The following is a 27,263-nucleotide window of genomic DNA, read 5'->3' on the forward strand; positions in this document are numbered from 1 at the left end:
TGCATATAAATCACCTGCAAAAGGTTCCTTCCAAAACATGCTCGAAATGACGATAAATGAGGGTAGGGTTTTATTAATGTCAGTTTCAGTCCTGCTGCAAACCATCTTACCCACATAAATCATGGTCCCTGACTCTCACAGACAGGAAAAAGCTGAAGCGGTCACCCGTGGCCTTTGCCCCTTCTTTGTCTGGGTCCTAACTCTTGCTTCCTGGCAGGGGCCAAGTACACGTGACCTCGTGTCTTTGTTCCCGGAGGGCAGCAGAGCTTGGTTCCTCCCGCCTGGGCTGGGCCACGTGGTCTGTGTGGGCACTGCCAGTGGTCTCCTGGACACCTCACCCAAAGCCAACCCAAGCCACGTGTTTTCCCCATCCTGGACTGGCCCCCATCAGAGGCCTAGAACTACCGTCCAGAATCCAGAGTCAAACACAGGCATCCTTCGGTGACCAGCACCATTGGCTGCCAGTGATTGGGCAAGAAACTGTGCGTGAAAGAAAAGGTGGGCTCCCCACCCAATCAGACTGTGTAGTTTAGCTGACACTTGAGGGGAGGGCAGAGGCTGCCCCAGCAGCTGGGTGAACGGAAGGAACGCCAGCAGGAGCCTCAGAGGCACGCGGAAGGCAAGTCCCGACAGCAGCGGGGGCTCTTATCCATCACGGCGACACTAAGGGTGAGCCGAGGGCGCCATTCAGTGGCAGCTCGCTCAGCTTCAAGGACGCATGCACAGAAGGGAAAGACTGCCCAGGAGAGCCAAGGGGACACTGAGGGCATCAGGCTGGGGCGGGGGGGGGGCTCAGCTGACAGCAGGTTCAGTCACAGTGGGCTATACCTGAGGCCCAAAGAGACAACAGACACAGGCCAAAGGGGGCAGCCGGGTTCTAGCTCAATGCCAGAGCCCAGGCCAGAAGCTGCGAGACTCCTCGGAGATGTGACCTGCATGTTGGTCTTGAGCAAGGAAAACTGAGGGGGAAGGGCCAGCCCCTTGCCATCATCCAGAGAAATCCAGCCCTCTGGCACCGGGGTGAGGCTCCTCCAGAGTCACCCTGCTCACCTCTCGGCACACACCCCGACGCCCGGCCTAGGCTCATCTCTCATCGCGCAAAAAGGCTGGGGAGTGTGCTGAGCATCCCTTCATTCTTACCGTCTCCCGTGTCTTCCAAATTGTACTCGATGAGCATATACTACTCTGATGATGAGGTGGAGAGACAGGGTACATTAAGTATTCAAAACAAACCACAAAAAAACAAAAGAAAATGAATATTTATTAAATCTCCAGGCTGGGAAAGACCTCCACATTTAACAGGAAAAAAAATCACAAAGGAAAAGAGCAATTTGTTTGATTACTTAAAAAAGTGAAACCCATAAACAAAATTTAAAGGCAAATTCACCCAACTGGAAACACAAATGCCCAACAATCATAAAAAGAGAACAATGATCAAGGTCACTGCTAAGCAAAGACTGCAGAGCTAAAACAGGATTCTACCTTCACCTATTACTGTGGGGCTTGGGTTTCTTGTTTGTTGGCTTTTATGGGTTTGTATTATTGTGTGCTTGTTTGCTTTATTTTTAGTTTTACTACCTAAGGTCGCAGGAGAGTGAGGAGAGGAGTGAAACGGAGATGTTTTTGACAATTTGGCACTGAGACTATGCTGACAGAGTAATGTGAAATACAGAAAAAAACTTTATTCACAAAGGTGCTCATCCCAGCATTATTTACAATACTGAAAATTTGGAAATGAACTGGAAATAAATTTCCAGTAATTGAAAGGTTAAGTAAATTATGACAAAACTACACAACAAAATACATTACCACCAGTATAAAGTATCTTTGCAAAAATCTGTGATAACCATATATAATAGTGAAAAAATAGGAATAGAAAATTGCATGATAAAGCATACGGTATGATCACAAGAATGTAAAAACTTGACACCCCCGAAAGACAAGATATTAAGTGACTATTAGCATAAAATACAGATACATTTTCTTATCTTTTACTACATTTGTTTTCCAATTTTTCTAAAATTAACACATTAATTTTATAATCAGAAAAAAGACCTTTATTTTTTAACTAAAGTGACAACAAAATTCTTTCACAACATTCATTTCATCCCACGCTATGGTCTAGAAAGTCAAAACCCCTCAGCCTGTTGGAAGTAGGGGCGTGGGAGCCGGCTGTGAAGAACGATCTGAATAGGTAGATGGATGGTGAGGGAGGAGGGGACAGCCTAAGGGTAGACAGGGAGGCAGGGCCTGGCGAGGGAGAGTCAGGGACCAGCAGGCAAACCGGTCAGCCCAGGAAAGAGGCTTTGTGGAGTCAGGGAAGACTCTGACTGCTCAGCAGAGGTCTGTGTAGACCCAGTAGTAGGCACTGACGGTGTTCTCGAAGGGCAGGACCAAAGAGGGACTTCAGGAAGACACATGGATTCTTTGGAGGCAAGGGAGGCAAGAGGAGGCGGAGGTAAACTACTTGGGAAGGAGGTCTGAAGGGCTGGGGTGATGGCGATGAGAGCGGAGAGGAAGAGGCTGATGGTCAGAGTGAACTCCCTACACTAGGCTTAACCCAAACGTACGTTGCTCACCCCCGGACAAGAAACTGCGGGCAAACACAGAGTAGACAATCAGCCCATAGGAGGAACTCGCCAGTAGCCAAGTGGATGCAGCTCAAATTCAGAGGTAATCTAGGACAGCTCCATTCAATCCACTGTCTTCCACAACAGAAAGGATCTAGATGTGTGCTGTCCGACACGGGAGCCACTAACCGCACTGGCTGTTGGGCACTTGAAGTATGGCCAGTGCCACTGAGATGCTGCTTTTGAAATGTTTATTTCATTTTAGTTAATTTAAATTTAAACAGTCACATGTGCCTAGAGGCTACTGGACAGCACACACCTAGGGGCAGGGCTTCTCCAAGTGCAGCCTTTCAAAGAGCTGTGTGATTTCTAAGAAGTGCAAATTTTCAGGCCCCACCCCAGACCCACTGAATCAGAACCTGTGCAGGCAGGGCCCAGCATGCTGGGTCTGCACCAGCCTTTCAGATGGTTCTGATGCATCGTCATGTTTGTGAGCCACGGAATTAAGGGCCGTTCAAAATTTCTAGGCTCGCTGCTTCGGGTTTCAACTAAACTGCATAAAAGCAGCCCTGGCTCAAGAGAAATAGGGATTTCTACAAATAGTGATTGCAGAGCCATTAATAAAACATGTCCAGCTCAGCAGGATTGGAGAAAAGTTACGGGAAGCAACAAAGATGTGGCTTCTCTAAGTTGAGTCAAGATAAGGAATGTGGTCAGCTTCGATGTCTGAAAACCAGAAAGCACCCGCTCATCCTGATGTCTGCTGGAGATGTGCAATGGTGGTTCTAAATTGGGTTCAGTGTCAAAAACACAAGAAGCAACCAGAACCTGTAAGATGATTTAGAAGAGCATGCCATCAAACATGAATGGAGCCTGTGCTTCTAAAAGGAGATTTACAAAGGGAGGCCAAGCCAAGCTAAACCCTAAGGAGAGCGGAAGCTTTCTGAGGCTGCGCCCTTGCATAGAGAAGATGAGACAGAAGCACTTCTGGCAGAGACAGATCTACATGCAAAATGCCCCAAAGTAGACCCAGACCTGCACGTGGCTTCAGTCACGCATGGAAGTCACTGCCAAAAGGGCAACAGCACAGCCACCGTGCACATCATGGCACAGTTCAGCTTATGGCTTCAGCAAGAACAGAGTTTGCAGGCTTTTGATACTAAAACTGTGCTTCCAGAAATAAAGCAAAAAAAGAGGATGCAGTGTATATATTATAGCCAACTAGGAACAACAAATGGATGTGAAATAAAAGTCTGTGTAAAATGTGTAGTCTTAACTGTAGACGAGATAAAGCTACACAAAGTGAAATATGTCATGAGGAATTCAGACTGGATTGTAAAATTCTTAGTGGAAGTGATGAGCGTAATAAAGGGGATGAAGGAAGAGAAAGAAAAGGCTGGGGGAAACCATCTACGAAAGCTGAGGCTTCCAGAAGAGAGATGAGCTGCAGGATCAGGAGAGAGGAACAGGGCCCTTCACTCCAGTGAAAACTGTTGTTGCCAGAATGAAGTAATTTAATCACTTAGAAGACTGTGGTGTTACATGCCTCCACTGTAGGCTAATTAGTGAAAAAAAATCTGTATTTGAAATTTTACTGATTTGAAGTAATCTTTTAATATATCTTGCCTTTCTGGTTACAATTTAATACAGTATAGTAACGATTTAACCTGCTGTAGTTTGTTTTTTCACAAACATTTACCTTTAAACACTGAAGCAGTACTTGTAAAGAAAGAATTACTAAAAGCTACTCACTTCGATACAGGAATATGTTAGATGTTTGTTTAAAAAGTGCTTGACTTCTGATGGCTGTTAAGAATTGATCAACTTCAACATGTTGAAAATATGACTTGGGAATATTCCATTCTCTGTAAGAAGATGGGGACTAAGCTTATTCCTACCACCTGCATTTCTGGTTACATTCATATTTAGGGAATACAGAACCACATTCTGGGGCATTAAAAATCACAATATTATACTAATGAAAAGTTTCCACAATTCTCAAAATAACTTAGAACTTAATAAAATTAATAATGTCTTTAATCAGCAATTAAAAGTTGACTATTCCCTGCCTCCAGGATACATGGATGTCTGCAAGCAACCATCCCTAAAGGAGGAGGAAACTAACAGTTTTGAATGACTCAGTTCATGGATATAGTTACGCCTTTAACTGTTTTCCACTGTGAATAAAGATGCCTTTTAATAGATGGCCTTTGTGTTCAAGAGTAATCTGCAAACAGATTATTATTTGGGCCAGAAAGTGTATGAAAATTTTTAACTGAATTTCTCATACATCTCATGCCTCTAGTTTACTGAGCATTATTTATTATTTGATAAAGAAATTGCACATAAATCACTTTATGCATATTTTATCTTTAGATTTGGATTTGAAAATTTGCGATCTTAGAAAGAAAAAGTGGGGGGTGGGGTATAGCTCAGTGGTAGACCATATGTTTAGCACGTGTGGGGTCCTGGGTTCAATCCCCAGTACCTCCATTAAAAAGAATTTTTTAAAAATAGAAAGAAAAATTGAAGATAGACTTTAAGGCTTTGGCATCTGGCATTATTATTTAACTTCACATTTTAAAAATAAACCTAGATTATATATTGATATATTTTGAATATACTGGGCTAAATAAGATACATGATTAAGTTAAACAAAAGAACCAAAAACTTAGTGTCAAACCTAATTTGATATGTGGTTACTTTCTGAAATGTACTAAATTCCAGTATTTCTTGAGTACAGTGTTAATGTTCAGTTATTACGGTCTTGATAGCTAAAGGTATGGTTATTTTAGTTTGCTTACTCTGTATGTACTCATTCAATAAATAAGCTATGACTGTTCAAAAAAAAAAAAAAGGGAAGAAAAGGTTCAGCCCAGCCCCAGCACAGTTACCAGCTGTAAGTTTGTCTGTCACATATTCTCAGGTCAAACTGTTTTTTTTTTCATCTTTTGTTTTTGTTTTATTTTGCTTTGGGGGGAGGTAATCAGGTTTACTTATTTACTTATTTAATGGAGGTACTTGGGATTGAACCCAGGACCTCATGTATGCTAAGCACACGCTCTACCACTGAGCTACACCCTCCTCCACCAAATTGCTGATGTCTTCTGTGACTGCCCACCCCTAGGTTGCTTCCGTTATCACTAATACCCACAAAACACCCAGCTCTACTTCCCTCTCTCACCAGCCGGAAGGGAGCGCGTTAAATACGCCCTCCGTGGTTGGCAAAACTCAAGGCATCAATGACCAGGGAAGGGCTCCACCCTGGGAGTCATTATACACATTGTGGTCCTGCAAAGGGTCAGAGTCTACAAAATACAGTTCCCCTGCATGGATGTCTGAAAAGTTAGCCAGAAACTCCTGGGGACTGAAGCCAACCCACACAGTATACCTATAGTCTATCGTGCGTATGGAGTAGCCCATGATTTTTATGTCTTTTAAACTAGGCTTGTCAGAATTCCACTGAGGAGAGTCTGCAGGCCGGGGGTACTGGCTATAGGCAACCAACTCACGGGGATTAGCGTGGACGGGCGGATCCCCTTCCACGGCACGGAATTGAAAATGCTTCAGAAGGTTCTGGCCTTCTCGGCACAGCTGAACATGAAATGAGGGGATGGGGCAGCGGGGAGGGACACGCAGTCCGGCAAGTCCTGCGAGTGTGGGGAAGAGCGAGAGAAGCTCCACGAGGTCCATGGCTTGCTGGCCTGAAAGAGGAAGCAAGTCAGCAGAGGGGCTCCGTCACAGGCGCCTGCCTCAGCCGGCAGCAGGTGCACAGAGCCTGCCCAGGCTCCGCGCTGTCTTTTGTTCTTTCACCGCAATTTATTTTAAGCACGAGAGTTTGAGGAACAACGCCAACTTGGCACTTCACCCAGGATGCAGAACGAAGGTGCCCTCAGCCTGTTGGCACTCTTAAAAATGACTCGAATTTTGGAACCACCAGTATATAACTGGTTTGGGCAAGGATCATCACTGGAGGCCCAAACCACTGGGAACAAGTCTGTTGAGGAACAGGCTATCCCAGTCTCAGCCTCGCCCTGCAGATCGCTCCTCTCCGGACGTCTGCATTTGACCCATCTCTCTTTTATTGTTGTAAAACACAAACGACATCAAAGGTACCATCTTCAGCATTTTTTAAGTGTCCAGGTCAGTGGCAGTAAGTACATTCACACTGTTGTGCAGCCATCACCACTAGCCATCTCTAGTACTCTCTGCATCCTACACAACTCCCCAACTCTCCTTCCCCCAGTCCCCAGCACCCACCTTTCTACTTTCTGTCTCTGTGCATCTGACTACTTTAAGTACCTCACAGAAGTGGAATTGCACAGTATTTGCCCTTCTGTGTCTGGCTTCTTTCACTGAGGATAATGTCTGCAAAGTCCACCCATGTTGTAGCAGGTGTCAGAGTTTCCCTCCCTTCTAAGGCTGAATAATGTTCCATTGTATGTATGTGCCACATTGGCTTACCCATTCATCTGTCAATGGACACCTGAGTTCCTGCCACCTTCTAGCTGTTAATAATGTTATGAACATTCTTCTACAAGTTTTTCTTTCGACGCCTGTTTTCAGTTCTGTGTGATATACACCTAGGACTGGAACTGCCGGGTCACAGGATCATTCTATATTAAAGTTTTTGAGAAACCACCAAACTGTTTTCCATAGCGGCTGTACCATTTTACATTCCCACCAGCAATGTCTGAGGGCTCCAATTTCTCCACATCCTCGCCAGTGCTGTTGATACCAGCCATTCTAATGGGTGTGAAATGGTACCTCATTGTGATTGACTCACCTTCACAGTCTAAATCATGTGCTTTATACTCACTCCTGTTAAAATTTATCTTGATTTTGGGCCATCATTCTAGCCCTTCTGGACCTTTAAGAGCTTGCTTCATACTGCTCAATTTTATTTCTGATACATTTGTTTTGTAAGTAAAATAAAAAGAAAAAAAGGTAAAGAAAGTTCTTTTAAAAAGACACCTTCACAATGGCGAGGCCTGGCTGATGCATCCACTTTCACCAGGTAATGAAACTTGGCATCACTAATAATGGGACAGGCCGCCAACGCGATAGGACTGGAGCACCCAGCCTCACCTCTAATGCGCATGTCCAAAATGTCTGCCCTGAATCCAGTCATGAGGAAGCAATCAGACAAATGACAGAGGACCAGGACAGCCAGGGGCCTGACACTACCTGGACAGAACAGCTTGGAGGCACTGGGACGTGGAAGTCAAAGGAAACCTGCCCTTCACTGCTGGGGATGGCAGAAGCAGAACCACCTGACAGATTTTACAGATCCAGTGCTTCACCAGATTGACAAGCTGCCAAAATGGCAAATGTCTCCCTCATGAAGGGCTGAGTCCCTGCCGGAAGCGCGCAGGTCATGGGGTTCTGTTCATCTGTCAGGGGGCTGCCCTGCCCCGGTGGAGTCTGCTGCTCACCTCATCTGAGCTCCAGAGCACACTGGTGTAACCTCCAGCACAGCCCTCCTCATCCTGGGGGTGCCATCTGCTCCTTGGCCCCACCTTCTCTGCAGCCCCTCGTGACAGGGGCCATACTCATGGGCACGAGCCCTGGCCCTCCTCCCGACCCAGAGCCTGGGAGGTGCTCGGGCCGCGGCTGTAGGAACGGCAGCGCTGGGAGGGAGGCGGCCTGGGTAAGCCGCCGAGGATTTGATAAGGCAGCTTACATGGCAACTACAGGTGCCGCTGCTGTCAAGTCACATCATCGAGCATTTTTATACCTGGCTCCATCGGTTCTGAGGCGGAATCAAAGGGGTCGATGTATGGGAAAAGCTTCTCTCCGGCCTCCGGAAGTGGAGCCGTCCTTCCCGGAACATAGAACATCAGGGGCACGCGAGTAGTGACGTCAAAATTGCTGTACTTGGCCCATTCTCCGTGCTCACCCAGAGCCCACCCTGGTTCGTAAGAAGCACAGCATGACAGAAAATGAATAATCGCCTCGCAGCTTGCTCATCTGAGTTACACACCATTTCATTTCCAGTAGTGAAAACCAGAGGAGGCAAAGACCCATCACCTAGAAGAAAGAAATTCCTCTAGAATTGCCACAGAAGCAGTGAATTTCCCCTGAACGCAGCTTTATCTGAAGTTAGACATTTGTTTTGAATGAGGAAACCTTTAAGAGGGAAAAAATACTGAATTCCCAAACTAAGAAATATTTAGCAAGCAACTAGCAATCTGCACCCAGGCTGGGCTCCAAGGGACAATGGCCCCCACACAGACCGGCCTCCCCCGCTAAGGAGGGCTCTTTCTTGACCTAGTGGAGACCCCGACAGTCACAGTGTCATCATTCTCTGTCCTGTGCCTCCCGAGCTTGGACTCAAGTCCCACAAGCTCAGGTTCTCACTTTTGGGTGTGCACCACCAAGAAATGAGCTGTGAAACTGCAGCACAACTGCTCAGATTTTTAAAACACAAGGGTATCTTTTTCAGTTAAGACATACCACAGGCCAAAAAAATGTAACTTCTGAGTCCAGATCCCTAACCTTGATTAAAGACAACCCCTAACCCTTGCTGAAAACATCCCTTGCAAAGATGGCTTGAATACTCCAAGTTGGGAATTTCCAATCACTTCACGTTTGGGTGTCCTTTTTGATATAAAAAAACATAAAAGAGATTGTACATTGAGTATTTCATATTAAAAAATAACCAAAACCACAAAAGGCTGCCATGTATGGGTTCAACAAGTCTTCTGTGGTTCGGCTGGGGGAAGCCCCAGGGGAGCCCTCTGAGAAGGGCCATTTGTCATTGACCACAGTTGCCTCCGAGCAAAAGAGAGCTTCAAGTGGGCCGCGCCCTCATGGGGTGCAGAGGGCCGTGTCAGCACTGGAGGAGGAGACGGCGCCCAGAGGAGAGGGGCAGCACTGGGCGGCAGATCATCAGGGAAACAGTGAAAAATTATGACACATCTGTATCTGCCAAAACGATATGGGTCTTTACAAGGCATAGGGGAGGCCTGTGAAAAATGACACAGAGAACTGTCTGTGACATTAAGTGGAAAACACAAACCAGGGAACAAAACAGTACACAAGCACAATCAAGCCCGCCGTGGTCCCCGACTATACGTTATGTACAGACGTGCTCACGGCAGACAAATGTGTGTGCACCCCCGAAGGCTGGCGGACGGGCCCCCGACCCGCCAGCACCAGTCAGCTCTGGGCAGGTGGGGTAAAGGCGGGTCCTACATGTTGTGGTCTAGTATTGTCCCACTTCACATTTGAGGATGTTAAAGAATCGTTTTCTGGTTCTAGGTATGATAATGGTAGTAATGGTAGTATGGTTAAACCTCAAAGGAGCCAAATTTATTAGAGATAGCGTTCAGAAAACTGAACCACCTGAGACTTGCTTCAGCATAATTCGGGGGCGGTGAGGATGAGATGGACAAAACTGCTCTGAGTGGATAACTGTGGTACAGGAAGGGGGCACTGTGGCTCATTGGCCCCAAACACACAAACACACCCTGGCAAAAATTAAAAAGAATTTTTTAAAAAAGGTTTCCATTTTTGGAAAAAGTGGGAAACTGCCTTAGAAGATATACAGAGTTGTGACCCCCCCCAGGCTCCTGGCAGAGAAGACAGTGGGGCTGGGGGTGGAAGGGGTGAGCCGGGTCTGAGGGCCTTGTTCGGCTCTGCCAGAATTGTTCTGGATCTTCCTAAGACAGACTGAAAATCCTCCAACCATCTAGGTTACAAATGGCTTAAAAGGGCTCCCCACACAAACATGGTTACCGCTTGGTTCACCAAGAAACAAAAGGTTGCTACAAGGTCCACCCCAGCCACCCACCCAAGCATCCAAGATACTTCTTTGACCCAAAAGAGGCTATGCCTCCCTGGGGAGAGGTCCCAGGACTAACAAGGTAGAAAAGCATCCAAGACTCCAGGTTCAAGGCACTGCTGAGTCACAGAAGAGAACACACACCTATAAGGCAATCAAGGAAAGTTTTCACAGAGAAGGTCAGATGCTTGGAGCAGGGCATTTCAAACGCTCACCGTGATCCGAGGTGAGCACCACGACCGTGCTGCTGGCCAGCTGAAGCTCATCCAGAGCGCTCAGAAGCTGGCCGACCTGTGTGTCCACATACGAAACAGAGGCGAAGTAGCTCTGGCGGATTTTCCGCTGCAAATTACAAAAACAATAATAATGACAGCGACCGCGCTTCTGAGGGCCGTGCGCTCGCCCAAGCGCCCTCCCGAGCCCTGGCCCTCCGAGGACGCCCAGAGGATCTTCTCAGGCAAAACACAACCCTCGCTGCCCTCCCATCTGTGTCCCCTCGCCTGCACAGCCACAGCGAAATCCTCGTGGCCGAAAGGAAGATTCTTTCCTAAGCAAACCAGTTTTCACTTTAGGACACGGATCACGGCAGAGGGGTGTGCCACTTACTACTCCTTTCTGTCTCCTTCACACCGTCTTACGGGTCCCAGAAGACAAGCTGGTACACAGACACTGATCCCTCGGCCTTCCAAACTCTGCTGAGGGTCCCACCAAAGATGTCACATAGCTGGGTTCACTTCCTGGGCAGCTTTAACGAACAATGACAAGCCCGGCAGCTTAAAACAACAGAAACTTATTGTCTCCCCCTTCTGGGGGCCAACAAGCTGTCGTCAGGGCCATCCTCTTTCTGCGGGCTCTGGGGAGGAACGTTCCTTGCCTCCTCCGGGCTTCTGGGGGGATCCGTAGCCCCTGGTGCCCCTTGGCTCGCTGCCCCAGCACTCCAACCCCTGCCTCCATCCTTGTGTGGAGTTCTTCCTGCCTCTCCCTCCTTCCCCTTCTCACAGGGACTCAAGTCTTACTGGATCAGGGGCTCACCCTACACCGGTACAACCTCATTTAACTAGTTACACCTGCAATGACCCATTTTCCAAATAAGGTCACATTCTGAGGTCCTGGCGGGCAGGACTTCAACAGATCTTTCTGAGGGACACAATTCAACCCCCTACAATGGTCATGAGTGGGCCTCTCCTCTGACCCCAGGACCTCAGTGTTAGCCATTTACCCTCACAGACTGGGGTGCTCACGTGCGGCTCATTTTCAACAAAATCCCGGCGGGCAGGAGAGCAGTGGAGGGACCGCCATGCTCCCTAAAGCCCAGAGGGACTCCCAGGCCAGACAGCCTCCGTGAAAGAGCCACAGCCTTGTCCGGGCTGACTCTCCCCCAGCCCTGTTCACAGATATTGAAGAAAAAGGTGAACCCCCCACCCCAACCACGGAGGAGCAGCACAGGAGCTGCTGACCGATCAGACTGGCCCCTGCCTCCACTGTGCACCCGGCTGGACCCACCAGCTTCTTCTCACCACTGCCAGGGTGAGGAGAATTGTGAGACTGACCTGCTCTCCCCAGGCAGCGAAGACAACAGATACCCATCTAACCTGCTAGAAGTATTATACAGAACCCTGGCCTACTTCTATTTTATGGTAGATAGAGTCTTCGGTCTGTAACCGCGGGAACCTTGGTCCTCCTGGGGACCAAAGACGGCTGTCAGGACAGCTGTGTCCTATTCAAGGGTCCACCCTCCTTCCTAGGCTGGCTGGCCCCTGGAGATAGAACGAGAAGCAGACGTGGTCCACACCCTCAATGAGCCACCCCTCCAGTGAGGACAGGCACAGAGACACAAAAAGGCACAGTACTGGCGGGGCCTAGGGACAGCACAGAAGAATGAGCCTTCAAGTCAGCCTGGGGAAATCAAGGAAGGCTTCACAGAGGAGTCAGCTTTTGAGAAGAGGAGCTGGCAGTCAGACAAGTGGGGGTAAGATGCTCTATGCAGGGGCCGCAACACGTGGACCCATGTAGTGTCACCATACAGCAAGGCCAATGAGCTGGCTGGTGCAGCTGGAGGATCAATGGGAGGGCCAAGGGGTGGGAGATGACACTAAAAGGCAGGTCAGGGCTGGATGATATGGACCTGGAGGTCCACCCAAAGAGTGGAGGTCCTGGGCTGGAGGCCAAGGAAGGCACTGAGGCTGTCCAGGGGGAAGAGCTGCCAAGCGGGCTGCAGGCGAGTAAGGGTCCTCCAGCAGCGGCCCGAGATGAAGCAGCGCTAGGTGAGCGCTGGGCATGAGGGCTTCCGCCGTCACTTGCTGAAGGGACGTGTCAGCCCAGACCCCCGGCAGCGGCCCAGAAGGCTGTGCTGAAGGCGCAGGAGGACAGCACGGACATGAGAGGGACCGAGGGGCTCGAGCAGGAGCGGGGGCAGGGGGGAGCAGGCAGGGAGAGGAGCTGAGGACTCCAAGGGTGACTCCAGCTTTCTTGTTCAGTGGCAGGGAGGGGGCCCCCAAGAGGGGAGTAGGAGGAAGGAGAACCGAAAGAGCAGGAGAGGTGCTGTGGCCCGTGGGGCCTCTCACAGCCAGTGGACAGATGCCCGAAAATCAGGAGTGAAGCCGGGGGTCATCCACGCAGGCTCCGCAGAGCCCAGCTGAGGACAAGGGGCAGAAAGGGTACAGTGGGGCCCTGGGCTGACCCGAGAGCAGCGCCTCCTAGGTAGCAGACACAGAAAGAGGGCCCTGCCGGGGGGACTGGAGTGGAAGAGGGCCCAGGAGGGTTGGCAAGGAAGCCCAGGAGGCGAACGTTTCCAGAACGGGTAGTGCCGGTCAACAGTGAGAGAGCAGCAGGGAGTCGGGGAAGGTCCGGACCCACGAGGGTAGATTTTATTTGTCAACCAGGTCAGGGCTGACACAGGTGAGAGAACTCTTAGTGGGCTGGGGAGGCAGAAGGCCGCACAGAGGTAGATGAAGAATGAAGGGACGGTGAAGCCAAGATGCAGCCAGAACAGACACCTCACTCACTCTCCCCTGAAGGGCAGGCGAGGGAGCAGGACGGGAGAAGAAACAGGAAGGGGCGAGACAGGTGGTATCCCTGAAGATGGGACGGATGTGAGCCGATGTGGAGGCTGGAGGGAAGTTGGTGGGAGCAGACAGGAAGGAGCGGAAAGGGGGTTGGGGGGGGGCCAAGTCCCTGCTGCTCTTCTTCTGAGACCCACTGAAGAGGGCACAGAACCGAGAGGCTCGAGAGTGGAGGGAGACGGGACTTGAGCACAGACACCCAAAGCTGCAGGAGGATGACGAGCAGGGCCGAGTCCAGGGTGCATGTGGGGCAGGGGCAAGCATATGAGCACACCAGGGAGGTCCTCCCGGTCACACCATCTACTCTGTGTCCAGTGGGGCAGCCACACCGCCGGCGGATGCAGCGCGAGGAGTGGAGAGAGAGCCAGGGAGAAGCCGACACCCCGCAACCACCACCGCCCCAGGCGCCCTACACGCTCCTGTGGTCCCCACGGAAAATCCCCAGCAGGTGTCATCGTGGAAAACCTTCCCCCATCTTGTTTCAATTTTACAGACGAGGAGATTGAGGCTCAGAGTGGCAGGAGGACTTGTCAGCGACCACACAGCTGGTGTGGGGTAGGATGGGAATTCAAACCCACACTGTTCAGAACCAACAAACCGAACCCCGGGGCTCTGGCATCACAGCTCCCTGGGGGACGCCCCCCGCACTAACTGTGTGATATGGGGCACACCTTCCCCCCCCCCACCTCTATTTTCCTCACCTGGACAACAGAGGGAGCAGGCAACCCACTAGGTTCCCACAGGACCAATGGACAGTTCACACAAAAAGCTGAGCACCCTTCCTGGAGCACAGCTCAAAATCTAAAGGGTCATCGTAAGTGACCGTCACTAACTAGATGTCCAGGTGCAGCCTCAGAGCTGCCATTCCAGAGACCTCGCTCCCAGAACCCCCGTGAGGGGAATTAGGAACCCAACAGGCTGATGGGCCACTGCTTCCCAAGCTGTCACCACGGCCACCTGCAATGCAGGGACAGTGGCCCTCACCACCGACATGCCTGCTCTCCAAACACAGGGGCCAAATGGGTTTAGACAGTGAGAGCCGCCTGCACAGCTTGTTTTGTTTTGTCTTGTTTTGAACTGCAGCCTGCAGCAGTGGCTCTCCACCTTCCGTGTGAGTCAGCACCACTAGGTGTGCTTTTCTGGAAACGCCAGGCTCCCAGACCCCACCCCCAGCTCCCAATCCCTGAAGCCTGAGTGGGGCCAGGACACTGTGCTTCTAACAAGCTCTTGTAGGGAGTCTGATGCAGGTGGCCCAGGAAGCACGCTTTGAAAACAGTGTCCCCTTCCTTCCCCTGGAGACTGCGTGTTGGAGTGTTCATGTGGTAACACGAGGGCAGGGCTGCATGTGGAATATTCTGGAAAAAGTTGGTCAGCATGTGTTCTGCAATCCAGGCAGAGGGTAACTGAGGAGTCAGCATGAGAACTCCAACTCTGTGCCTGCCCCACCCCCACACTGTGGCCAAGGGACCCAGACACTGCAGCTGGAAGGCTCCGGCCATGTTGGCGCCCCTGCTCCCTCTGTGCCCAGGCCCTGCTCACCAAGACAGCTCCTGAGAGGAATGGATGCCCATGTAGGCTTTCCTTCCCACAGAGGGGACCCACAAGGACCAGCAAAACAAGAGTTCTGCGAGGCACAGGAGCCGCCAAGCAGCTTAGAACTGACAAACCGTCCCCTGGATTAAACGGCACCCCCCATGAGTTAGAGCGTGTCACCCAGGCCTCTTCCCCATCCTGTGCCCGCAGCCAGCGAGTCCCCAAACCTTCAGGTGCCCCCTTCTTTGGAAGTGGAGACACTGCAGGGGAGGCTCTGTCAACCCAGCACTTCTAAACTCATCCGGGCCACCCCAGCCCCGGCACGCCACAAGACGCCTTGCGCAGAAAGTTCTCCGCGAGACGCGAGGCACGGGGGAGTGCCTACTGAGGAGAGTGGCGTCACCAATGACACCATGCCGTCAGCGCCCAATACGCCCCTGGGTGCGTCCTTGGTACCTGAAAGTCCGCGGGAACCGGGCCGTAGGGCACGCTGAGGTTTAAGGCCTGGACGTCCTCCCGCTGCCTGATGTCCATCCAGGGGCTGTAGGCCACGGGAGGGAGGCCAGCAGGGACCTGGGGGTCAGGAGCCAGCGTGATGTTCTCCAAGGGGTACAACTTCTGAAACTCCTTGGGGGAGAAGCGCACAAAGCCACCAGGCTGTCATTCTTTTGGCACGGGCACCAGGCTGGGCCTCTATCCCAGTGTTTAGGCCGCCTTTTCTGTAAGCCTGCGACGCACTTACACAGGGGCTCACTACCACTCCCAGGTGCTGCCCCCACCTGAAAGTCAGGCCTTAGGTCACTCTCATGAGACGCCGATGGTAATGACATTTCTCGGCTTATTTCCTACAAACCAAGCAGCACCAGCTCTCTTCCCTCATAGAGGTCGATGGCCTCCTATTCCTGTCCCCAGCTCCCCTCCAACAAAAAAAGGTGTGGAGAGGTGCTGCCAGTTCCCCAAAGCGACCTTACATTCAGCAACTCACTGGGAGTGCTCACAGGACTCAGCACACAGCCATACTCACGCCTGCAATGATGACAGTGAAATAACACCAAACAGCATCAGCAAAGGGCAAAGTCCTGGGGGATGCCTCAGGGAGCCACAGTCCTCTCCCGGGGAGGTCACACAGGACAGGCTTAATTCCCCCAGCAATGAGCTGTGTGATGACACATGTGAAATGCTGCCGCCAGGGAAGCTGAGGCTCATTAAACCTCAGCACCCAGGGTCCTTCCTGGGGCTGGTCACCCAGGCACCCTCTGCCCGCATAGATCAAAATCCCAGACTCCAAGGAGGAAAGCGGGGCTTTCCATGAACAGTCTAGGCCCCGGGAGCCGCTCATCAGTTCTGGGAATGGTGGGAACACTCCCGAGATCCAGGCTCCCAGAGGCCTCTCCTTCTAGGTTAACTCTTTCTGCACCAGAGACAGCAGTGAGTCTCACTCCATCAAGGGGGCTGACAGCTCCTGCTAGGAAGGTGAGATCCCCTGGGCCAATCAAAGCAAGACAACCTCCAGCATCAAAGAGCATGCTTCTGACCTCTACTCTCATCACAAGTGAGGGGTACGCGTTGCAAAAGAATGTGCTGCTCAGGCCCAGGGAAACCATGAAACGGAAAAATGAAAAACATTCTAAAAAAGAAAAGACGACGTGCTCTAAATGATATACTGGCAAGCACAGGATCTGAGGCTCCAACAAGTCACACAGTGCCCCACACTTAAGGACTCAGGGGTAAAGCTGTTACTGAAGAGGCTTCACATTCCCTGGAATTGTGTCCTAAGGACCATCACTTATCCCAGACTTTGGTGGCCTTGCTCCCTTCTCTATGATGCTCTCACCATCCAACTCAGAGTCCTAGGGGAAAAAGCCCTCCAGGGGAGGAAGTGGAAAGCCAAGTGTTTCCAACAAGATTCTTACATGTCCTAAGTCTACTTCTTAGCCTCGACCTCTGAAACCCATCTTCACACCACTGAGTACACTGGTGCCATCAGGCATCCCTGGTAACCAGGGACAGCAGGATGGGGTCACCTTCACTACACAAACCCCTCCTTCAACAAGCAACACAGCTGTTGCGGCTGTGCTGGAGCAGCCCTCCGCCAGTTCTTCACCTTGGGGTATCTGAAGGGGATGTGTGGCTTATGATACCCCACAGCCAGGAAGAAAGGACTGGCCGACGTCTTCATCTTCTCCAACAATCGTATGGCTTGCTCGGTGCTCTGTTTATCAGGCAAGGTGCCCTCAGGCACATCTGCCACATCCACGGGGCAAAGCAGGTTGGCATGGAGTTCTCCATCTGGTCCCCTACACGTCTTCCGAAACAAAACATATCAAATTAGTTTTTCACATGCAAAAAGAGAAGTCATGAAAAGTTCCACACACAAAGGACTGAACATTCCTATCTCCAGCCCAGTGAGTATTAGTCACCCGGACTGGACAGGCACACAGGAAGTAGAACTGAAACAGAGAAGCGTTTCTTCTTTTCCTGGCAGGGGCCAGAAAACCACCAGCACTTAGCTTCTTGCTGTTCATCCTCTGACTCTAGGTTATAATTACTTAAAGGAAACCCAAGTAAACTCATGATCCAAAAAAAAAAATCTGTCTCCAACTCAACAATAAAAAAATGGGCAAAAAACTCAGATATTTCTCCAAAGAAGATCTACAAATGGCCAATAAGCACAGGTAAAGATGCTCAACATCGCTAGTCCTTGGGGAAAAACAAATCAAAACAATGCAAATGCAAATTGATGAGATACCACTTCATACCCACGAGGATGGCTGTAATTTTAAAATGGGAAATAACAAGTATTCTTGAGGATGTGGAGAAATTGGAACCCTTATACATTGCTGGTGGAAATGTAAAATGGAGTACCTGCTTTGGGAAACATGCTGGCGGTTCCTCAAACAGTTAAAAAGACCCCGCAACTCCACTCCTAGTTATATACCAAGAAAAATCAAAACTAGGTCCATACGAACACTTCGCCCACTGATTCTACCCAGGAGAAATGAAATTTTAAGTCTATGCAAAAACCTGTACCTGAATGCTCAGAGCAGCATCACTCACAACAGCCAAAAAGTAGGAACAACTCACACATCCACCAGCTGACGAAAAGGCAAATAAAACGTGTAACACCCGTAGAATGGAATCCTATTTCACTGCAAAAAGTAATGAGGTTCAGACACAGGCTACGGCACGGATGAACCTCAAACACGGGATGCTCAGTGCCAGAAGCCGACACAAGAGGGCATATTTTGCAAAAATTCTATCTGTACTAAGTGTCCAGAACAGGCAAATCTGCAGAGAAAGAAAACAGATCAGCTATTGCCACAGGCTGGGGGTTGAGAGAAAATTGGGAGTGAATGTTCATGGGTACAGGTTACTTTTTGAGGGGATGAAAATGGTCTTAAATTGAATTTTGTGACAGTTGCACAATTCTGAACATACTAAAAATCAATGAATTGTACACTTTAAAAGGGTAATTTTTATGGTATATGAGTTATATCTCAAAAAAATTTTAACAAAAGGGAAACAAATCTGTCTTCAATTTGAGAGAGAGACTAAAGCTTCTAAGTGACAGGGTCCCAGTTGACTGGGTAAGGTGACAGTCCCTGGAATTTCCAGATCCCCAACTATACCATACACAGGATGGAACCAACAGCTTCATTCCCCAAAGTGGCCATGCTGGCCACAAGGCCGACTTCAGTTTGGACCATGATTTCTAGCTCGCAAAGACCCGGGCACCGGTGGCTGTTGCTCCACCTCACAGAGGAGTGTCCTTTCACAGGCCTGCTGTGTCCACCGCAGCCTGGGCAGGACGGCCAACACCCGCTGCACTGGCCCCACTCACCCTCTGCAGGTTCACATGACCTGCAGTACCCCAGCGATTGGCGACAGTCAGACCCACAGCCTGGAGAACAATGTGGGGGATGGGGACAGAGATCTGGTGTTTGCAAGGCCACTACAAAGCAGCAAGGTGGCTTCGGGGAATGGAAGGATTGAGATGGGGTCTTCCAATCTCATTCTGTTAATACTCAAGCCACAAGCCAAAGGCCAGAGCCCCCAGCTTTCACTGCGCTCTGAAAAGACGGCTGTCAAGCATTTAGAACACTCTTCTGCACCCTACCCGCCTCCCCCAGTCCGCACCCTTCTCCACACGGTGTCTCTAAAAACCTCCGAGAAGCATGTCATGTCTCAGTGCTCCAGCTGGTTTTCTGAATTGTTTAAATGTGGATTTTACTTCCATTTATACATTGGGGGCTCCTCTGAACCAAGATTAAGCTTCCTTATAGATTCCTTTTTTCCCATAATGCTCTAAAATTTTTAAAAGCCTCTCAAAGGTCGCAGCACCTGAACATATCCGTTAGGCCCGAGACAGAGATGGATGTAAGCCTTTCTCCTAATCTGGGCTGAGGAGCCCGGAGCACAGGGTTCTCCTCTCCCTTCCGTGTGTCGGCGTTTCCCGTAACCCCTCAGCACAGAGCCTCCTCCAGACTGAACGCGAAGGAGCCATTAAACGAGTCATATACACTAGAGTATGAGCTTCTAGAACAAGGTGTACCCACCAGCTTCTAAAGCAAAGCCACCTCTCCACTGGACCTAATGCGCAAGATCCCAACACTTGTCTCTGTCACGTCACAACCGCAAACAAAGCCCACGAACCTCCCCGGACAACCAGCTTGAAAGGCCATGCAGTGCACGCAACAGGTAACCTTCATTTGCTAGACAGGGAACAAAGGCTCTTGTTCAGAACACTCCCCCTTCCACATCCTTACCTTGGTGTTTTCATACTTTTCAGAGGAGGGGTGATAGGCTGGAAGAGACCAGCTATACGGAGAATCGTCACTATGATTGGAAGATACTCCTTGAGGGGGAGAAAAGAAAGTCATTAAATAAGGCTTGGAGATGTCCTCCCCACCCAAAATGGACACTTCATAAACAATTAGGAAAGGCCATCTCCCCTCTTTGGCCTCGGTTTCCTCATCTGTAAAATCAAGAGCCAAGGCCAGATGATGAGAAGTCCTCCCAAAAGCCAACTCTGGGCTTTTGCGCACTGAGCGCCTGACCCTCGCCCTGAAGCCCTGGTGATTCATGCTAGGCTCCGAGGAAGGAACCCAACAGGGTCAGAGCAACGCAGCCCTGCAGGCCCTGGCCGGCACCTGTCCCAGCCCCACGAAGGACGCGGCAGAGGTGTTGGCACACCCACGGCTGGCTGGGGAAGGGGAGGCGCGCCAATGGTGAGTGCCTTGCCGGGTGCCAACCAGATACTAGACGAGTGAGCCGGGACTCAAAGCCACACCTGAGGACTCCAGGTGCTCACGCATGATGCAGAAACCCACCCCTCTGCTCGGGAGTTCACAGTCTACTTGGGAAGACAGAATAACAGCATGTGGCAGCAGGGAAGGCCTGCCGGCTGTGTAAGCGGGGGAGCCCCAGACACAGAGGTGACCGGGGGAAGGTGGGGGGCGTGGGGCTGGCAGCGAGGGCTTCCAGGAGTCAGCGAGGCTCGCGAGGGAGCCAAAGGGAAGGACGACCCATGGGAACTAGCCAGGAGGGGCAGAGAGGGCAGGCAGGCAGAAGCCGGAGAAAGAGCATCACCGGCACAGGGCTATGCCAGGCTCTGACAGAGAGCACTGGCTGAAGCAGGGCTGGAGGGAGACGGGGCAGTGGGAGGAGGGCCGAGCAACAGGGCAAGCACAGTGCGAAGAGCTAATGACGAAGACAAACCTGGGTTCAAATGCTGGCGCTGCCTCTCAGGACCTGTGCAACCCTGGGCAAGCTACCTGACCTTCAAGAGCCTCAGCTTCCTCCTCAAGAAATGATGACAATGATGAAACCCCACCTTGCTTGCTGTTGAAGAGAGGATGAGGGAGTGGCCAGCACAGTCACTGGCACGTGCCTGACACTCAATCCATGGTGGCTGCGGTCACCCTCAAACAGGTCCTCCCCGACAGAACAAGGTCTTGAGAACAAAGACCCAGTTGAAAAATGTGTTTCCATGAAGGCTACAGGCAAAGCATGCAGTCTCTACAAGGTCCTCAGAGCCTGATCCCACAATCTAATTACCAGGAGGAAGGAGATCAAGTGACACCCCCAGGCCCTGTCTGGCCTCCCCCTGCTGTATCTCCTCCTTCCCTCAAACTCGTCTCCTCCCTCCAGCTGTGCTCAGGCAATGGGTGTCCAGATGTGAGCACCAGCTGCAGAAAGGTCTCCGGATGCTGGACTTTCAGCTGCACAATACGATTCCTGACAGATTCACCCTCAAAACTGGGCCCAACTCAGCCCAGTCAAATGTTACCCTCAACCGGGACTAGCCGGCTGGGTACCAGAAGGAGGCTGTTGAGCCTGCCGCCAGTGGAACCAAAGAGCAGAAGGAAAGCTGTGGAAACCACTCCCAACACAGCCCCTCATGATAAGTGCTCCACGGTACAGAGCTCCCCTGGGACACTCCCCTGAGAAGGTAATCAAGGCAGCTGCCTCTCCAGCTTCCCAGAAAGGTAATCGGAGGCTCGAAGGCGATGAATGATTTGCCCAAGTTCCACTGCACAGCTAAGAGTGGCAGCGCCAGGGCTGGAAGCCAGAGGCCAGAATTCTCGGTGCCACTGCCCATCAGCAGTTCGCTCTGCCTCCGGAGAGGCTCAGCCCGGCGGTAAGCGGGACACTGAAGACCTTACAATGGGTGGGATGAAACTACGGTGCACCTCTCTGTTACACTGCTGTACCGCCACTGCTAACGGCTTGCGTGAAGAATCACATGGGAAAGCGTTTATGATTAAGACATTCACAGTATAAAATTGTGTACACAGGAGAATCTCAAATCAGACAAATAATATGCCCAGAACACGGGCTGTCAAACTTCAGCTCTCCTCAGTGTGGTTCTAGTGCAAGTAACTTATATTTGTTGGTTGATCCTTTCCTTTTCTTTCCAACTGTTTTTCAAATAATCAGTTACTTCAAGTGAAAAACAAAGTTTGAAAGTTTGTGTTTCAGTATTCTCACTATTGGCATTAAAGAGAGCTCGTTTACCAGGCAGTGATGAAAGTCCGGACTGGTGGCCCCTGGTACCCTAAAGACCCTGAGTGCCCTTTCTGACCTAATTCGCAGTGGGCAGGCAACCCCTGCCAAATTATAGCCTCTTCACTGGGCAAGTCAGCAGGCTGCTCTGGTCTCACTTTACTGACAGGGACCCTGGGGTACAGAGAGGCAGGTGCACCCAACATTGCCTCATCCCCGCCGGTGCCCTTCCTTCCACCTGAGGAACCAAAGGAACCAAAGAACACCACGACGACTTTCCAAAAGGAAGAAAAAGCCCTTCTACCCTTTTTCACTTTCAGTGAGAACACGAAGCCAAGTTAAGAAGTCATATTTTGTACAAAGACAGCAGTGACCAATGAGGTGCTCACCAGGCCCGAGAAGGCCTCTGCCAAGAGAGCCCCAACCCCAGGAGGGGGCCCCAGTCCTCGGGCACAACACTGGAGAGAACCCAGACTTTGTTCAGCAAGCAGTACCAGGGTGAAAGACTTTTCCCACCGACAAGGTCACGTAGCCATTCTCCTTGAAGTACTGGGGGATGGTGGAGAAGTTCCCAGCGTGCACCCTCCAGTAGGAGCTGAAGTCGTACAGGCGGGTGGTGTCTGGTCTCCTCCCGGTGAGGAAGGACACACGGCTCGGGGCACACACGGCTTGCTGGGAGGGGGCAGAAGCAGAGGGAAACGTCCTCAGGGCAAAACAGAGTCTGGGAGCTAAAAGGTAACCAGGCAACCTCCCAGGTCCTCCTCAGACAGCTTGGCGGCTGAGTCACGCAGATCTCAAAGCCAACCATTGGGACTTGGGCCTCACCCAGACTCTGGAAAGAAGTCTTCCCGGAGAGAGGGAGGAAGGCCTCAGCCCCTCAAAAGATGACTGTGTCCTTCTGCGTGATGGTGACTCATGGGTGCCCAGAGCAGACAAGGGTCTTGAGGGCGGCCCCATGAGGGGTATCCGGGAGGAGGGGCGCCACGGCAGCATCCCCTCCTCCTCAGCACCAGGCCATCCCCAATTTGGGGAAGAAAGCTGGGCATGGTAGGGCCGGGGCACACCGCCCACCCAAGGAGGAGGAGCACCCTTGAAGGCACAAGCTTCCTTGCCATCTTCCAGACTGTGCTTCCCTCTAACAATAAAGAAATGCCCTGCACGATGAATGCCATCCCCTAACCCTCAGTGCACAAAGCACACAGCTACACCCAGAGGTCCCCAGACATACCTGGGCAAAGGCATTCTGGAAGAGGAGGCTGTGGGATGCCAGTTGGTCGATGTTTGGGGACCTTACGAGCTTGTCCCCGTAACAGCCCAGGGAGGGACGCAGGTCATCCACGATGATTAGAAGGACATTCAGAGCATCTGCACAGGAGGGAGGGGCTTCAGTGAGGTCCCCTGCACTGACACGAACCCCCACCCGCGGTAGGTGCTAGGGCTGGCACCTAGACAGCCCAGCCAGCCAAGCCAGGGAGGGTGGGAGTGGGTGCACAGAGGAAGTCCCGGTCCTGGGCGGCAGGGTTAGTTCTTCACCATGGTCTCAAGCCTGGATGAGAGAGTGAGAGAGAGGGGACGGAGGAAGGGAAGGGAAAATAAGAAAAACTTGGGGAAACAGAGAAAGGTGGAGGGGAGGAAGAAGTGATGGTGGGTGGGAGGGAGGAGAGGAAGGACAGAAGGAAGAAAGAATAGCAGAAGGCAGGTAGCGAGGGAGTTAAGGCCGGATGTAAGCAGGAAGGAGGGAGGGAGCCCTGCAAAGTGGGCGAGGGCGCGGGACGCACCTGCGGCGGAGTTGCCCTGCGCCGCGGACTCCAGGGAGGCGCACACAGAACCCAGCACCAGGCCAAACCAGAGCAGGCCCCGGCCGGGCGGCAGCATTTTTGCCTCGGCGTCGCAGCTCCGGGACGACGGTGACAGGTCTCGGCGGCAGAGCCAAGCCGCCGCCAACCCTCCGGGCTCAGCGTCGGACACCAGGAAGACATGCGCAAAACGACTGCCGCCAGCCTCAGGCCCGGGCGCCGGCCCGAGCGCGAGTGCGCCTGCGCGTGATCCGGGCCACAGCGGGCGGGGCCGCGGCTCCAGAGTAGCGGCGGCTCCGCCCAGCGGCTCCGCCCAGCGGCCCCGCCCTCCAGCCCCTAAGTGCCTCTCTAGGAGGATGTTTTTCCCGGTGTCTCCAAAGATTTGCGTTGCAACCGCTGTCCTTAACCAGCAGTTTCCCGCCTCTTTGCCTTTGCTCGTGCTGTGCCTTTCACCTGGAAGCCCTTCTCTTCCGTCATCTCTCTATAAAAGCCACCCTTTTCCTTTCAGACCAGCCCAAATGCCATTCTGCTTCAATGAGACCCTTTCAGAACCCGTCTTCCTCCATCTAAAAGGACCCCTTTCCTATGCACTTGTTCAATAAATACTTTTTAAGTATCCTCAGATATGTATACCAAGCACTGTTGGCGGCTTGGGAGTCCTAAGTCCCTGCCTTGGTGGAGCTTGCAGACAGTAAATGACCAAATAAACATTGAATGGCAGTGGGCATGTGCGGTCTGGAGAAAAATAATATGAGGGTGTGGGGCGCGTGGGGAGTTTCATGTTATTTTCTACGGAGTGGCCAGGCAAAGCCTCACTAGTAAAGTGACATTTGAACAAAAGCTTGAAGGAGGTGAGGGAGAAGCCATTGTGGAGAGCATGCTTGACAGTGTTAGACCATGGCCCAGAGGCTGGTGTCACTGGCCGGGAAACAGATGGGGAGCAGGTAGGAGATGGGTGGAGTGAAGGTCATAACTCTTTCGGTGGCAAGAATCAATTCACTGTCTGCCTGGGGCTGAAGGCTGGAAGGACATCACAACCCTCTGTCTCTGACTCTTCCCAGCCTCCACTGAAATAACCTAACACAATGCCAGGCAGATCGGAAACTTTTTCTTTTTTTGAGCACAGGAATGCATAAATATTAGTATTGTTACTGGGGGCTTCCTATACCCCAGGCAATGTACAAATTTTCTCCTCACCTCAACACCGTGAGCTAAATGCTACCATTATTCCTGTTTTACGGATCCAGAAATTAAAACTCAAAAAGGCTAAATCACTTGACCTGGCACCTAGCCAGGATGTGGAGGCACAGGGTGGCTTTCCTTGAGGGGGAGCCTCCTCAGTTGGTAGACAGAGCACAGGCATCGCATGCAGCCTGCTGCCCTTGCTGCTGCACCAGCTTTGCTGTTTCTTCGGGCCCCAGCCCAGGTGGCTAATCACACTACAGCCTGGCTGGCGTCCCGGAGGAAGGGCCAGACTCTACCTGCACTCCCCAGGCCAGAGCACACTGAGTCCCTCAGGGTCGGCCAGCCCCAGCCAAGTGCCCAAGCTTCCAGGCTTCAGATAGCTGTCCCTCCTCATCCTGACACTTTCCTTGTATTGGTAGCTGCCCTTTCCCTCCCCAAAGTATGGCCTCGATGTCTCAGGATACTCTGAGCCTGGCGTCAGCAGTACTCCAGTGTGTACTTAGAAAATTGCTCTCATCCTTATTTCCTCTTTCCCTGGCATCTGGAATGCATTCTCATAGCAACAGGTGCCTCCTGTGAGCTTATGAACTAAGGACTAAATGATATCATACTTGGCCTTATCAAAAAGCCATCGATAAAACAGAATTCAGTAAAGACCAAAGAAAGAAATGGGGCAAAATTCACACACAGCTCCTGCCTTTAAAAATGCCTGCAGTTCTTTTGTGGACTCAGTTCAAGTTGGCAAACGTTCCCTGAGCACCATCCCATCCAGGCCCAGGGGCGGGAGGCAAGAAGGGTACATGAGGAATAAGGAGACAGACTGGTCCTTTCCTGCCACCACTCACCCCCCCCCCACAACAGCACACATGATCTGAGGAGAGGAGGGACAGCAGCACAAGCAGATCGCTGTCACAGAGGTGGACTTTCAATTTGTCAAAAAGAGAGTTTCTCCAGAGGAAGCAATCAGATGTGAAAAAATTCAGCCAATCTGACACTGATTCAAGCATTCTCTGACTTGTTGCTGAGGTGTTGGAGTATGTGGAAAAGGGGCAACTGGAGAGCCTGTTCTGGACCAGTCAGGCCTCTGATGACAGATAGGAGAGACCAGACATGAGGCCTATGAGCATTTGAGCATGCAGTCTCATTGGCATCTTTCTGGAAGACTTTAAATTTGAATAAAGATGTACTGGTAGCATTCATTGACAGCTGTGGTGGATACACCCTAGGATGAGCACCAATGAGTCATGCCCATGGATAAGCTCCTCCCATTGGGTGTTGGTGGAGCCTGCACTTCTAATCAATAGAATATGGCAAAGGTGAGGTGGGATGTCGCACCTGTGAGCACATTATGATGTGCACAGGAATCCATCTTGCTGACACACACTAGAGATTTCTTGCTGGCCTTGGAAAACCCATATTGTACCTGCCACTAGAGGGAGCCACATGGCAGGGAACTGTGGGTGGCCTTTAGGACCTGAGGGTGGCCTCCAGCCAACAGCCAGTAAGAAGCCAAGATAACTCGATCCTAGAACCACAAGGAAATGGATTGGGCCAACAACCACGTGAGTTTGATAGAGGACTCTTTACTCCCCTAGAGAACGCAGCCTGGCCAACACCTCCATGGCAGCCTTGTGAGACCCTGAGCAGAGGATTCAGCTAAGCTGTGCCTGGACTCCTGACCCACCAAAACTCTGAACTAATAAATGTGTGTTGTTTTAAGCCACTAAATTTGTGGTAACTTGTTATGAAGCAATACAAAATGAATACAACAACATTACTCATTCATGAAATGAATTGACCTTTGACTCCAAGGTCAGATCCCTTCCATGGGTGATCCTAACAAAACTCAAGCAGATGTGGAAGTGGCTTCTTATGATTATGAAAGTATTAATGCCATTAGAGTCCATGGGAACAGGTTTGAATTGTTCCACAGGAACCACGCCCACTAAGACTAATCCACCAGCTCCAACAGGGTGTATGATGGCTACGCAATTCTGGACAGAAAAGATGGCTTCTCTGTCCTCAATCTAGCTATGGCCATCATCAAAGAAAAGACTGAGGGAAAAGGGGAGGCAATGTTCCTTCAATGTTCCAACAAAAGCCAGGAGGTCACAGGCACAGCTGAGATTGAACTTGTAGGGCAACTGGAGAGGCTGGAAAGATGAAATAGAGAAGTAGAGGGAGATGATGGTGGAGAAGACATGAAAGCAAAAACTTAAGACTGACTTCGTTGGACACATGGTCCCATTTCAGGATCATAAAGCAGCCCTGATTGCTGTAGACACCCTTGACTTTAATGACTCTCAAGACTGAAATTTCAAAGCTG

The 27,263-nt window shown here is 51.1% G+C and overlaps 1 protein-coding gene across 1 annotated transcript; it reads right to left on the reverse strand.

Annotated features, from left to right (window-relative positions):
• Positions 1–1,241: 1,241 nt before the first annotated feature.
• On the reverse strand, positions 1,242–23,973 carry IDS (iduronate 2-sulfatase). The gene is made up of 9 exons (XM_006212966.4): positions 23,735–23,973; positions 23,185–23,321; positions 22,451–22,628; positions 19,718–19,806; positions 17,056–17,256; positions 15,408–15,578; positions 10,572–10,698; positions 8,308–8,481; positions 1,242–6,274 (listed from the first exon to the last, which is right to left on the reverse strand). Exons 1-9 carry the CDS (start codon positions 23,829–23,831, stop codon positions 5,802–5,804), a joined length of 1,647 nt encoding a protein of 548 aa, XP_006213028.1. The 5' UTR covers positions 23,832–23,973; the 3' UTR covers positions 1,242–5,801.
• Between the last annotated feature and the right edge of the window lie 3,290 nt (positions 23,974–27,263).

Source organism: Vicugna pacos, chromosome X (genome assembly GCF_048564905.1).
Source record: "Vicugna pacos chromosome X, VicPac4, whole genome shotgun sequence".
Classification (NCBI taxonomy): Eukaryota; Metazoa; Chordata; class Mammalia; order Artiodactyla; family Camelidae; genus Vicugna; species Vicugna pacos.